At 36.2% G+C, this 15,351-nt stretch overlaps 2 protein-coding genes across 2 annotated transcripts; one reads left to right on the plus strand and one right to left on the minus strand.

Annotated features, from left to right (window-relative positions):
• alg8 (ALG8 alpha-1,3-glucosyltransferase) lies at positions 1–7,505 on the plus strand. Its single transcript, XM_036588132.1, has 13 exons — positions 1–157; positions 674–752; positions 1,118–1,311; positions 1,940–2,046; positions 2,139–2,206; positions 2,625–2,751; positions 2,836–2,939; positions 3,060–3,180; positions 3,304–3,443; positions 4,357–4,496; positions 4,581–4,678; positions 4,769–4,841; positions 5,364–7,505. The coding sequence occupies exons 1-13, from the start codon at positions 69–71 to the stop codon at positions 5,596–5,598; spliced, it is 1,575 nt and encodes a 524-aa protein (XP_036444025.1). The 5' UTR covers positions 1–68; the 3' UTR covers positions 5,599–7,505.
• guca1d (guanylate cyclase activator 1d) lies at positions 7,496–10,813 on the minus strand. The gene is made up of 4 exons (XM_036588134.1): positions 10,619–10,813; positions 8,787–8,936; positions 7,792–7,879; positions 7,496–7,635 (listed from the first exon to the last, which is right to left on the minus strand). The coding sequence occupies exons 1-4, from the start codon at positions 10,811–10,813 to the stop codon at positions 7,496–7,498; spliced, it is 573 nt and encodes a 190-aa protein (XP_036444027.1).
• Between the last annotated feature and the right edge of the window lie 4,538 nt (positions 10,814–15,351).

The following is a 15,351-nucleotide window of genomic DNA, read 5'->3' on the forward strand; positions in this document are numbered from 1 at the left end:
GGAAGGAAGCGTTCCCTTTAACAGGACCCAGCTTTTAAATAAAGTTCCCTTTATTTCTGCGCGCTGTCATGGCTGCGCCCATGAGTGGGGAGAGCTGCTGGTTTGTGGCTTTATCTCTCGGGGTTTCCTTCATCAAATGTCTCCTCATAAATGCTTAGTAAGTCCGGTTTACTTAAACACAGAAGAATCACAGAACATTAAGTTGTGTTTCTTCTTTGTAGACAGCCTGTCAGCGGTTTGAGTCCGCTTTCTCTATGAGGCTAAAGTCAGCTTCTTGTTCGAATCCACTGTGAGTTCCGTTCCACCTTAAATGGTGCTGCAGATATCACTACAACGCCCGAGGCGTCGCTGTGTAACTATAGCACTATTTAAGATGGAACGGGGAAATTCGAACAACAAGCTTGCGAGTAAGAAGCTGACTTCAGTTTTGTGCTTTCTCTCACGGTCGGTGCTAATGTTGGCTCATATTCGCTAAGATGTTTACTGGAACAATATTGTGTAAACCTTTCCAAATATTTTTATTTACGGTTTAACTTCTACGGTTCATTCATGAACTGGCTGTAATGCGGCAGACAGTCCGTTTGGCTGGTGCAGCTCCATAGCTTTGTCGACTTTAACTGTACCGTCAATACATAATCAAAGAATGTAACTTTTTTAAACCACTTTATTGCAGCCATTCCACAGATTTTGAAGTTCACCGGAACTGGCTTGCTGTCACTCACTCTCTGCCGGTGTCCCAGTGGTACTATGAAGTAAGTTTAAGAGCCCATATCATAGAAAATTGAAGTTTCTTCACTTTTTTGTAATAAATGTTGGACATAGTATATAAACAGCGTTCAAAAAAGTACAATTCACTTCCCGGTCCTTATGGTTTATGGTTCCCTTAGTGAAACACCGAACGAAGTTAGAAAAAGAACTAAGATACAAAAACAAGTCTTTTTGCTGCCATCAAGTTCTAAATAAGTTATCCAATGTCTAATGTCTTCTTAATCAATACAGGTTTGTATTTAAATCAGTTCACTTTAAATTACCATAAATATAAAGACACAACATGTCTACCAAAAGAGGTTTTTTAAGTGTCTAGATTTTCATTCAGTTACTTATTTGTGCATTCTAGGCAACGTCTGAGTGGACACTGGACTATCCTCCCCTGTTTGCTTGGTTTGAGTATGGACTGTCGCATATCGCCAGATACTTTGATGCGGAGATGCTGGTGGTGCAGAATTTGAATTATGCGAGCTCGGCCACTGTGTTGTTCCAGAGACTGTCCGTCATTGTCACCGATGTGGTCTTCATTTATGCAGTTAAAGAGTAAGATCATGTTAATTGTATATTTCTTCGATTCACTGTTATTGTTACTACCCAGTTGTATGCAAAAGTTTGGGCACCCCTGGTCAAATGGTGTTTTGTTTATTTTCTATTTGAAAATAAGTACATATATATATATATATATCCTCTACAGAGAACACACATTTCAATGCAGAATTACAGGTTCTATGCTAAATTTAACATATTGGGAAAAAAATTAAATCTAAAATGTATCATGTGCAAAAGTAATGGCACCTGAGTTATGTTTTACATTTTATTACTTTTTAGTATGTTAAACTAAAAAAAAATAGAAATGATGCATTTAGAAAATCAACAAAACCTGAAATGTGACCAGGGCTTGTCAAACCTTTGCATATGACTGTTCCTCATAATACAGTAAGTATGTGGCAGGAATACAGCACCTTTGCTCCTTTACTGTTTTTAAAATGAGATCTTAGCAGCATATATATTTTGTTCTTGATCTAATTCAAGCTGATGTTTATATTAAAACAATGGTTTTATATGGTTTGGCATTTATATATATATATATATATATATATATATATATATATATATATATATATATATACGCTTCTGAAAGCTTTAATCATTAGGTTTTAACTGTTCCTAGATGTTGCAAATGTTTGCGAGAAGAGAAGGGGAAGGATCAGCTGGGGAAGCCCTCTTTCATCCTGGCTACACTGCTGTTGTGGAACTTTGGTCTTCTCATCGTTGACCGTATCCTAAGAAAATGAAAATGCTCAATAGTGTTACATAATTAAGAGCTCTTAACTAGAATGCATGGTTTGACCTTAAATGATGTCATATAGACATTCATTTCCAGTATAATGGTTTCCTCTTTGGTGTACTGCTTCTGTCAGTTGCACGACATTTTCAGGTGTGGTTGTTCAGTCTTTCTCATTTTTCTTTCTTAACAAACCCATTTAATGATCTTGTTATACATAGTTTGTAAACACATGCCAAGCAAAATCTAATAAGAATTATAACATAATAGCTAAACTTTTTTGTGGAACAGGGTATTTCAGTAATTTTAGACCTTTGGTTATATTTTCAAGACATAGTTTTATATTTTTTAAATAATATTGCAAATATGACAATCTACGACTGCTATCGATCACAGAGGGTGATGGCTGCACTCATGCAAAGGCCAAATGAATTCAGTACACCTGGCCACTACTGTGTCCACCTTATACAAACTTGAAAGATTTTTCTGTCTGGTGTGAGACTCTCTTGTATTGTGTTTTTCTTATTCTGGATGTTCTTAATATCTTCTTTATGTGTATATAATTAAACAGGGCAGACACCTGGAAGGGGCCCTCTTGTTTTCCATCCTCTTAAATCTGAAGCATATATATCTGTATATTGCACCTGCCTATGGCATCTTCCTGCTCAGATGTTTCTGCTTCACTCAAAATAATGCAGGTATTTTTTAAAGATTTCTTTAAAAGGTCTTTTTGCTCATGAAATTCAAGGAATCCTCCTAAAATTGCTTTGTTTCCTCTTTAGATGGTTCATTACAGTGGAAGAGTTTCAGCCTTTTCCGGTTAGTAGCACTTGGATCGATTGTTTTGTCCACCTTTGCAGTGTCATTTGGACCCTTCATTATAATGGTATGTCGCCCTTCTGTGAAGGGTAGAACATTTTACAAGCCCTCTGTCTTATGATTGTGTTAGTTAATAAAGTGTAATATCAGTACTCAATTCCTTTTCTTTTTCATAACTTTCTTCAAGGGACAACTTTCACAAGTCATTTCCAGACTCTTCCCTTTCAAGCGAGGACTATGTCATGCCTACTGGGCACCCAATATCTGGGCTCTTTACAACATAGCAGACAAAGCTCTTTCCATTTTGGGTATGAAAAATCATTTTGATGTTCCCTACTCTTCGCAATATGCAAATTTGCAATCAGAAATTATGTCATTTGGTTACAATCTCATACTAACAGTGGTTATTGTTTTGTTTTGCATTTTTTTAGGTATAAAACTCAAGCTGCTTGACCTTAACAAACTTCCCAAGGCCTCGATGACCGGAGGTTTGGTTCAAGAATTCCAGCACTCTGTTCTTCCATCTGTGTCTCCTTTAATGACACTTATTTGTACATTACTCTCAATCCTGGTGAGTATTTGCTTAGCAGATTCAGGCTCCTAAATATTGTTCACACATGTTCATATTGTTCTGTAATATGTTGTATATCACTGCTGTTGGGACAAAACCTCATGTCTCCATTTTTCAGTTTTTGACATAAAATGCCTGTTGCCCTTTACATTGTGTGTAAATTTCATGATTAATGGACCAAAAAAAATGGCACAAAATGGCTTTGAAAAAAGTCTGGTCCCATTGACTTACATTGAAAGTAAAGAAGGTTTTTTTCCTTTTCCTGTAAAGTTATCATTTTGGAGATTTTAGGAGGTTTTCTTCCGACAACAGCGATATAATAGTTACTATATGTTTCCTCAGTTCTGGCACTTGTATTGAATTCATTCAATATGTACATTTACTCTATTTTAATGGTATTTTTCGCTTAGCTACTATCTTACTGTCTTTTTAATATATGTTGTGGTCTGTGTCTGATCTGTTTTAGCAGATTCTTTGTATTTGTAACATATTTGATGAAATACACTGAATCCGGATTGCTAATTATAATGCTGATATGCACTTACAGATATGCATATACAGCTATCACTAAATGCATGGTTTATATCATGCACTGTGAAGTCATACATTTACAATGTGCTATAGAGATTTTTGATTCATAGTAGGTCAGTTTTCCACATTGAATCACCTTAATCACTGACAGTGGCTTTGACAAATGACAGTAAATAAGAGACCCTCAGAATTCATGTACTGAGACTGCAGTTTTCCAGAGCAAGCAAGAACTGAAGCACAGCTGTCAGCTAAAAACAAAGCAGGCCACCAGTAACAAGATTTTCAGACAGTTTAGTAATCACTGTCTCTTTTCGACAGTTATTTTTTTGAAGCTGCATGTAACCTGTTTGCTTGTCAACTGTTTACTGTTTGCTCCTTGTAGCCTGTTCTGCTCAGTATGTGGAGGAGACCTAATGGAGCCAGAGGTTTTCTGCGTTGCATGGTTATCTGTGCACTTGGATCTTTCATGTTTGGCTGGCATGTGCATGAGAAAGCTATTCTGATGGCAATACTTCCTCTAAGGTAATCTCTTGTTATGTTCATTTTTTAGAACAAATGCTAGTCACGCTTGTTGATTTGCTCACACATTCTTATGTATTTGTCCAGTTTACTTGCAGTTGAGAGTAAGGAGGATGCCAGGACATTTCTGATCCTCAGCACAACAGGCCATTTTTCTCTTTTTCCACTGCTCTTCACAGCCCAGGGTAAGTATTTGACTATGGCACCTTCTCAATTCGAGATGACAAGACCTGTGCTGACTGGCTAGACATCTCGTCTTCTTTTTCCAACTGCAGAGCTGCCCATCAAAATTCTTCTCATGCTGCTGTTTACAATCTTCAGTTTCACATCTCTGAAGAAGCTTTTCAGGTCTGTTCATTAGGTCTTCACGTCAAATTTAAAAACTTTTGTAGGCAAAATTTCAAAGTTTGAAATCGCTATTGCTATTTGATGTACAAAACGTATACATTTAAAATGTAGTATTATTATTATTATGGATTTTTGCATAATAACCTGTTCTATTTTAATTATAGCGGTATATTATAGGTACAGTATAACAGTATAGTAACAATTTTAAATACTACAAGTTTTATGTACAGAAGTTGTTACATAATATAATAGAACTGATTATAATAACTTCCTTTATGTAGCTATTTTAACTTTGCAACTCATATCATTTTATATAATTATTTTATGCAATTATATTCTTACATTATTTCAAAACTTGAAGTTTCACAATTACTTTCACTTTTTTTTTTTAATAATTATGTTTTATAATTTCCAGACTTTTGAATAGTGCTATATGTATATGATTAAACTTTGGACTTTTTTGCCATGTGCTGATTGGAATGCTTTGTCATTAATATCTGCTGGTTTTGCTTTATCATCCAGTAAATCTGGCCAGCTGGTGAACTCGGTGGAAGCTGCTTATCTTCTGGGCCTGGTTCCTCTGGAGCTCATCTGTGAGTTTATTTACCCACTGACTTCCTGGCAGCACACGCTGCCTTTCATCCCCCTGCTCCTCACCTCCATCTACTGCGCACTAGGTGTGCTCTACTCCTTTATCAGACTCTACCTTTCAGTGCTGACTGCTGCAGACTCCAGAAGCAAAGCTAAAGCTCAGTAAGTCATGGAGGTTGGAGGTAATGTGGAAGGACGATTAAATGATAAGTATACATTTTTGACCAAAAAGGGTACTTCAGGGCTTGCATTGGACTTATAGAGGAAGTTGTTTTCAGGGAATGGGTGTTATGTGTAATTGCTAACATTTTGTGGGGGTGCAGAGTTGCTTTCTACTGTGTGTAGTATTTTTAATTAAAGAATCTCTTTTTTTTTTAAACAAATTGAAAGATCTCATTCTTCATTCTTGATCAAGAACTTTTGGCAAATACCTTAACAGTTAGCACCTAAACATCGCCCCCAGTTATTATGATGAACATAAAACAAAATACCATTATAATTTTTTTACATTTTTATTCTGAATAAGGCAACAACACAATGTATTGCATTCCAGGACATACTTTACCTGAATTTCAAAGAGATTGAAAAATTAATTTGTGTATACTGCATGAAAAAATAAATTTATTTTCATCAAGTCTTCAGACTTTACAGGTGAAGAACAGTGAATAACGGTCACTCCAAAAAAAGTAGCCTTTGTAGATTAGATTCTCTGTATACTTACAAAGCATTGATTCAAAAGCTTTGATTAAAGACACCTTTAGAAAACAGTGAGTGATCACCCTCGCACTCTTCTGATAGTAGAAATACAACTGCTTAAAAATAGTAATTAAGCAAGCTTGTCAACCAGAAGTCCCTCCATGTTGTCTCAACAATGGTTTCTAAGCTGAGTAACTAAACAAAGGAGATCAGAAGCATCAGCTAAGATGTTCCAAAAGCAGTCTTAAGTTCATTGATTGATTGATTAAACTGCTGCTAGTTTTAATGAGCTCTGAAGCCATGCAAACTTGAATATTTGCTAATGTACTTGATTCAAATGCAAAAAATGGGGACACTGAGGAAAATTAGTCACTTTGATTTGATAAGAAGATAGCAGGTATATAAGCTGTGTTTGTGGATGAAATGCATCTGAACTTTACTTCACTGCGTTATATATTTTTGGCGAGCACCATTTCATATGATTTTTAGAGGTGTTAAAGTTAGTGAGTTAAAGCGATAAATTATCAGTGCCACAATTTTTTTAATGCCACTATTTGTCTGTAGTTCCAGCCTGAAGCCCAGCTGCTTGCCAGCTATTACTACAACACTGTGACCGCAGTCCTTTCCTAAACATTCCTAAACATCGCTCAGTTGCTTTCGTCAAATAATGAACAAAATCTGTGAAGCAGCTATTCAAATTTGCATGGCTTAATACAATAGTTGCTCAAAGTAAAAAAGACAAAGGAGGGCTCTTAAGTACAAATATGCTTTGCGAGATTGTGATCCTTTTTTGTTTTATTGATTTGCTTTATTGTTTTGATATTATGGTGTTTTTACCTGAATTTGTGTTCTGCAGTATTTCAAAATGAGCTTTCAGTATAGCCGAGATTGGTATTGCCATTGTTTCTTGGGAAGTTTAGATGGCAAAGGCAATATTCTGTCTTCCCCTCCTCTCTGTAAACCATTATACATTCTGATATCTCTACCACTAATAGCAAGCCATTCCATTCAGTACAAATAAGGCGCTTACCGACATGGAAGTTGCCTAAGCACCACTTCTTCCAACAGTTCTTGGCAAACTCACATCTGCTTTTCTTTAAAAAGCAGTACGTTCCTCTTAATTCGTTCTCTTGCGAGTCTTGCCAGCAGTCTCCTTTGAACCTCTTAAAGCATTAGCAGATCAGTCCAGTGTGGCTTTACATCTCCAACCTGTCTCCCTCAAATTGTGCTTCTTGAAGGAACGTCACAGATTGAGCTGCATACACCCTTTTGTCCAAAGAAAGTCCACTTATTCTCTCCTGTGTTTGGTTTTCAAGTAAAATCATGGGGGCTTTGTCTTTGTTCTGAATTGTCTTTGCAGTAAATCCTTATTTGCAATTGTTTGGTTTCTGTCGTCCTTCAACTATGATAACTAGGACTGGAGTCAGGTCCATCATTTTCCTCAGTATCTCCATAATGTCAGGGTGTCCTTTGGCTCCTTCAATGAACTCTTCAAGAGTCAGTTCACCTTGGAGGTAAAAGGGAAGGTAAAGGTGTGTTCAGGTCAGCAGAGACATAAAACTTAAAAGTCACATGTGAGCTTAGCATTGTTGCACTAAGATAAAACCATTCCAAGGATTCTGTCTATAACTCTCAGGTTTTTGCCTGTTTTGCCTGTTCTTACCTTCTCCATTGACATCAATTTTTTCAAATATGAGTGCAACCACTTCCTCTGGCATGATGTCATGGTTTCGTGTGATGTCCTGTATGGCCTGTTGTAAAGAACAAAACATGGCAGAAAAAATCATCTGTCATAGATAACTTGAGGGCAATTTTTTGTTTATTTGTCCTTTCATGTGTGATGTACACAATGACAATTAGCGTGAAGAAACAAAAGTGGAAATTTTCTTGGGTAATCAATCAGGAATCAGACCTAGTACTAAATCTGAGTAGCTTTTAAATAGCGTAGACCGGCTGTGCTCCTTGATTTCTATATATAGAGGACGTCTGAGGTTGTCTGAGGTCAACCCAAGGGAAGAGGAGAGGGATCAACTCTTGAATGGGATTAAATCAGTTCATCCACAGACTAAGTAGCGTCGTCCAGTTTCCAGCTTAATTCACCCTATCTGGGCTGTCAGTCTCACTGACAGCTTTTGTTTTAACTGAAAAGGATCCAATTAAATCATATTAAATGATGTAAATATGTGTATGTGATGTGATTGATTGCGTCATGGTTTCCAACTCATCATAATGCTCATGAATGGTCACTGGCCAAACCAGTGACAATGTATGTACACTGTATGTATTATTAGTAAATAACTGTAAAAGTTAGGGCACCCCTGGTCAAATTACATGTTTTGTTGATTTTCCAAGTAAAAAAGGGGACACATCCTCTTCTGAGAACACACTTCTGCACATTTTGCCACACTATTACTGTCTTCCCAATATGTTAAACCCAGCAAACAAATTAAAAGATAGACTAAAATTTGCTGAAGAATGTTTAGGTTCTCTGTAGAGGATGTGTTAACTTATTTCACTTAGAAAATCAACAAAACATATAATTTGGCCACAGGTTTTCAAACGTTTCTTTAATCAGTGCTTTTGAGGTCAGATATGACAAATATAATGTATGATAAATATCCAGATATTTTAAAGGTTTGATTATTTTACTGCATTTACCGTGAATATTGTCTCCAGTTCATCCTTGTCAATTTTTCCATTGCCGTCTTGGTCAAAAAGTTTGAAGTACCACTTTAGTTTTTGGTTGATTTCTCCTTTGAGCATCAGGCTGATGGCAGCAATGTACTCCACAAAATCTATATATCCATCCTGAACAGACAAGAGACAGATTTTGTTAGCATTTCACCTTTATCCCAAATCTAACTAATATTAGTAGTAGGGATGCACAATGATATCAGAATCAAATCAGCATCTGCAGAGAATTGCAGAAAAAAAATCTGTGTCAGACAAAAGTTCAGATGTGATTTTATTTTTCAAACCGCTATTTGATAAAACTGATTTTTACTGTACTTTTGAAGAGCAGGACGTTTAGGCGATGCAGGATTATTGCACTAAAATGTCTGCATTGAAACCTATAGAAAAAAGTGTGTAAAGCTAATCCACGTTGATGTAGTCTTTCTACATTTTATGAATGGTTATTTATTGGCATTGACAGATGTATGCGTGAAAAATATCAGTATGCCGATCTATATCCTCACATGCCTATGTAGTAGTGCTGTGTTCTGAGCTCTACATGTTCATTACTGCACAGTCTTATGAATTTTTCATTCAGCAGTTCCATTGCTTACAATATTTCATTTATTCTGTATTCTCTATTTATTTTACAGTCTTTCATTTAGTTAAATCATCTAATTTCAAAATATGCTTACAGTTTATATTTTACAGATTTTTCCAAATTTCACATTTGTTTGAAATTGTTTAAAATGACAATGGGGCAGTAAACTTGTTTACTCAATACCAGACATGACCCAAAAGGCTCAAAGCAAGGGCTTATTGATGAGTAATAATGATGGCAAGCCCCACTTATTATTATTTCTGTATATGCCATGATTTGGTTTTAAGGGAGACATAAATGTATTTTTATGCTATATATAATTGATAAAATTCTTAACCTTTAGTAAAAGCTTAACATTTAGGAAAAAGTATCAAGGAAAGTTATAAAATTCATGTTTAAAAACATAATTTGAAACCAGTTTGTGTATTGTTTTGTCTTTTTTCCTCTCAGCCCACCACAACATTGCACAGTTGCAATTTGGTGCCCTATAACAAAGTTTAGGCACCCAGAGCCTGGTCTAATCAAATGGATTGACAAAGCAGAATTCAGCTGTTTGCTGGGAGGTTTGATTCCAAGCATTGTTCAGCTCTTTCACGTACCAGCTTGAAATTGTTGCACAGCTCCTAGTATGCTGCTAAGAATGTCATTATTGAATGCAGAGTTTTATCTCTTGGTACAGAAATCCTTTTGAAATGTCCATTTACTGTGACAACAATCATAGTGGAGGTAAATTTAAAAAATATCTTATTCACATTTTCTTACTTTTCAACAGTCAGTGCAGAGTTGAACCTAGCAATGCATTTCAGCTTCTGGCAGTGCATGTAGAGTTCCCTAGTGTCTTTACTAGGCTCTGCTGTGACTAATTTTACATGAATGACTAATGTGACTAATGAGTCATATCCAACCATATAGATGACTTAAAAATATAGTTCTACATTTAGAGTGTCAGTGTTCCATAAACAGCCCTAGAAAAAAGTAGAAAAAATCTTTTTATTTGAAAGTTAATGGAAGAAGTCCAGACCATTTTGATTGCTCCATTCGTCATTAAATTTTAAAACATTGCCAAACCAGCTGGCATTTTCAAATTCTGAAAAAAATGAAGCAATAAAAAATGGAGATGCAATGTTTTGTTCATACACTGATGATATATAACAAGTAGTTGACATTGCTTAAAAGACAGAAACAAAGACATGGTACAGTACAAAGTAATCCTTACCCCATCCATGTCAAATGTGAAGAAGACTTGGTCCACGTAACTGTTGGCGTCCTCATTCATGCCCTGCAGTCCGAGGATGGCCTTCAGCTCAAAGAGTGTTATCAGACCTGATGGAGACTCTTTCATGAACTTGTTGTACCAGTGGTGCATGTCCTCGGCCAGGATGTCGTCCAGGCTGGCGTGGTTGTTACCCATTGCTGCACCGTGCTACACTGAGGAAACTGCTCTTTCCTCACTTGCTGCCTGGTGCTCTGCTCCAGGTGGATGCTCCTGCTCCAAGACTGCTAAAATTCCTTTCAGATGTTCTCAGATGAGGCCAGTGTCCAGGAGCCCTGCTGACCAGCCACACCTGGACAGTGCTGTCTGCAGACTGGCCGCTTCAGAGGGCTCGAGAACAAGATTCTGACCATCTAAACCTCTTATGTCTACGTACTACTAAAAAGGGGTAGTCGCTTAAAATAACTGTCTGTAATTGGATAATGGCAGCCTTCCTGGGCTGAATGAGAGAACATACAGAGCGCATCTTTTAAAAGAATCTCTGGCACAGAAAAAGAGAATACTTATGCAACCTGTCCTGAGCTCACCTGTCTCTTGAGGACTGGTTCCGTGTTCTGCCACTGCAAGGGAAAGTGCAGAAGAGGTCACTTGATGCTCCTCTTTGTGGAGATCTGTGTAGTTCAGCACCATTAAAAACCAATAAATAGACAATAAAAGGCTTTTAACATGCATCAACTACATCAACTGGCTTCATTCAGTTCATTCAGTTTGCTCATTGTAAGTATGAGCAATAATTAGGCTAAATAATAATAATTATACACCGCGACCCAGAAGGATAAGCGGTTTGGATGATGGATGGATGGATGAATAATAATTATATGCACATGGTTATTAAATAATAACCAATTGTTATGAGTTACTTATTGATACTATCACTACTTATAAGTTATTCTAAACATATGAGCTTTTGTTTGTTTTTACAGATAGCCCACGTATTTGAATCTAAAAGGTTGGACGAAATAAAATAGAAAACCAAATAACTGATAATCCAAAAAAAGTTGGAGTGCTTTATTTTTTTTAATAATGTTTTTAATATATGGTTTTTGGAAGAGCTTATTTAGTAGGACACTCAGAAAGAAAGACATTTGAGCTATGTCAAGAATGAAAAACAAAGCCTTACCAGATCCTAAAATGACTGAGGACGATGTATAATGTTGAGAGTGAAGTCAAAATTGTTCAAAAATTGATTAATTTTATTTACTTCTTGATGAGAATGATTAAAATATTGGCTAAAACATTGAAAAATACCCTTTGGTGAATTGTTGGTAATTTGTAAATACATTTTTTATTTTTTTTTTAAATAAGACTTTTTTTTGTATATAAAATCACAAAAGATGCTAACATGGCAAGTGAATCCAGTCTGTTGAGTGGTAGTGCATATGCAACTTGTATGCAATGTATCAGTTAGTATGAATAGTATATAGGACAAACCAGCAGGATGTTCTCACAGTGACGAATTAACCAGTGCCACACCTACCAGTTGGATCAGTTACCATTAGCAGAGTGGGGAGCTCACGGTGATGAAGCTTAGTCCAGAATAAAAGGCTACACTCTTGAGGCGCGTGAAGTTTGTGAGTCGGCTATGTGCTCATTACAGTAAAGTGGATTAAGGCACTGCAGCTTGACTCTGGCGCTTTCAGAGCTGTAATGCGTAACTGTGAATTTCACTGCCATCTTTACTTCTATTGTTTTATTAAATTTGCTGTATTTGGGCTGGTTTTGACCACCTTAGCTTCATGCGCAGCTGCTCCAGAGCATCTTATTATATAGGCAGTGTTTTCTCTGGAGATTATACAAGCATTGCAACAGCTGAATGTAGCTGAATTTACTTATTAGTAGAGGTGTCTAGATACTTTTGGACATGTAGTGAATGTACCAAAGGACATTTAAAATACGGACTTTAAGGTGCTAATGGAGTGCATTGTGGTTGATGGAGGGTTAATTAAGGGGTTTTGTGCATTGCACAACACATGAAAGTGAGCCTTCAGCTGTGCGTGCTTAGCATGTTCCAAACCAGCCTACAGAGCCAATCAGACAGTAAAAGGGCAATAAGATTATTGACCTAAAGGACTAAGGAGTGAAGATAGGATGAAAAAGATATGGAGTTAAAAGGCTCTTGGTATGAAAAACATGCAAAGCTACAAAGATGATCCATTACATTGATTACATTGCATTGATTACATTGATTATGATTTTATCATAATTGATTCGTAATTTAACAGAACTTTCAGGAAGAATGTTTCTCTGTTTCTGCTTGAATCTGAGGATTTTAACATAAAAACGGCCTCAATAATTGATGTTTGGTGGCTTTAGGAGCCCTTTGATTGTTGACTCTACAAACATATTTTCATTTCTCTTCATTTCTGATTTTACATCATCCTATTCAGCCATGACATCACAGTTGTGACACAGAGTTCTCTGAAGGGCTGATCATGCCTGGAAAGACACTTTATCCACTTTAATCCCTTCACCCTTGGCTTTATATCTTTGAATTAAGTATCCAATTAATCACCTCTTCACTTGAATGTCTCTCAAATGTTTTCTGCCTCTGATTCATGTGTCCCTGTGTGAGAGAGCAGTCCACAACCTGCGATGAAGTTATGATGAAGTTATGTTCTTATGAAGTTATGTAGTAAAATGTGCTTTTGGTCATTTTTTTCTTTTCCCATCACAACATTATCTCAGTTTTTGACAGCAATCAGATATTACTCAATGTTCACCTCACCTCAGGTCTTTTTTCACCGTATTCATGAGCATTTTTTAATGTAAAAACATACTGAATTGAGTGTTTTTGCAGCTTAATGTCCATAAATCAACAGATTGGACTGTGAACCGAATGGTATGCAACTTGCATGCTACATCAAACACTTTTATTAAAAAAAAGTTAAAATTCAGTTTTCCATTGAATCCCATTTGCACGTTAGTCCTTACATTAGTCCATGCGGTTAGTCCTTACATAAGCCCTTAAGATGCATTTAATCCATAAGAAATACAGGATCAGTGGTTGACAAAGTGCAAAAATTTTGGGCTTGCCTGAAATAGAAACACTTGTAATTGATTAAAAGTAGAAATTCATTAAAATAATTTAAAATGAACTATAATAACTCATAGTAAGTTTACTTTGGATACAGTATATAGTGGATATTTGGATATAGTACAGTATTTGGATATAGTACTTTTTTACCACTACTTTCCTTCAAGTGCACAATGCTTGTATTTTTTCACCACTGTCCTACACTGAGCAGCCATTTCACCTCCTTATATCTACACTCCATTTTATCAGCTCCATTTACCATATAGGTGCACTTTGTAGTTCTACAATTACAGACTGTAGCTCATCTGTTTCTCTGCATACTTTGTTAGCCCCCTTTTACCCTGTTCGTCAGTGATCAGTATCCCCACAGGACCACCACAGAGCAGGTATTATTTGGGAAGTGGATCACTCTCAGCACTGCGTGTTAGTGTGTGTTGCACTACAAATATCAGTGTCTTTGAGTAGAGGGATAAAATACTGAAAAAAAGGGCTGTATGTCCACTGGGCTCTAAAAGCTGTAGTTCAGTGGTTTTTAGCATCTTTCTATTTGTGTCCAGCTGGTGCATTCTATTGCTTTTCTGTCCTTAAGGCAGTTTTGTCTTGTGTGGAATGTCTTTGTGACTTTTATCACAGTTCTCTTTCCTCTACTTTCCCCCATTAGATATTTTTCAGTGTTTCTGGCAGACTAGCATGACTCTACAGCTTTCACAATGCGTTTCACGTCTAAATGTGATTAAGCAGTGCAAATATTCACAAACCGATAAAACAGCAGTTATTGTTTTAATGTATTGTATAGCATAAGGCTATAAAGTTAGTCCTATATTATATAATATATTATTAGTCCTCTAATATAATATAGTAAAAGGCCTCTAATATAATTTCAGACCATCGAAAGACTCTTAAATGTCTTCAGCTCTGATGCACACTTGCATGTACACATGTTTAAATGGTCCACTTGTGTTAAACACACTGCTCATGTTATTTTTACACACAAAATGCAGATAATATAATGGTAACACTTGTACTTCTAAAACTTGTAATGACCTGAAAAGAAACGGTAATATTTGGATGCGTAATTAAAATATGCCACTTGGTTTTTTTTTTGTTGTTTTTTTTTAATATTACAAAAATCATTTCATATTGAAGGTCTTTTTAGTGGGTCTTTTTGATTGGACACAGTGTTTTTTTTTGTTTTTAAACAATAAGTGCCCTAAGAATACTCTGGCTTTTCATTTCATAGCAAAACAGACTCCTTGTCATCGTCTATTCAGGTTATTAAATTTCTTGTAGTAGTAGCAGTTTAAGATGGACTTTCTGGAATCCTGAAATGGCAGTAACACACTTATTTAAGTCACAACAGGGATGTCATTGAACTCTGAAACTTAATATAAATCAATCACTAAGATTTAAAGGGACACTTAGCTAACATTACTTCTGGAAAGGCAGATATGAGACATGATTGTATTTATTAGCCTCTACATCAGTGGTACATCAGTGGATTTCTCTATTGCCATAGGAGGATTCACAGTGGTTGTGTGATTTATTGTGAAATGTATGCTGGGTTTTGTAGTGAGAGAACATTGATGGACACAAAAGATACTAAATTGTGAATTCAGTCAACTGAGACTTGGGGATGTAATAT

Source organism: Colossoma macropomum, unplaced genomic scaffold (assembly GCF_904425465.1).
Source record: "Colossoma macropomum unplaced genomic scaffold, Colossoma_macropomum, whole genome shotgun sequence".
Classification (NCBI taxonomy): Eukaryota; Metazoa; Chordata; class Actinopteri; order Characiformes; family Serrasalmidae; genus Colossoma; species Colossoma macropomum.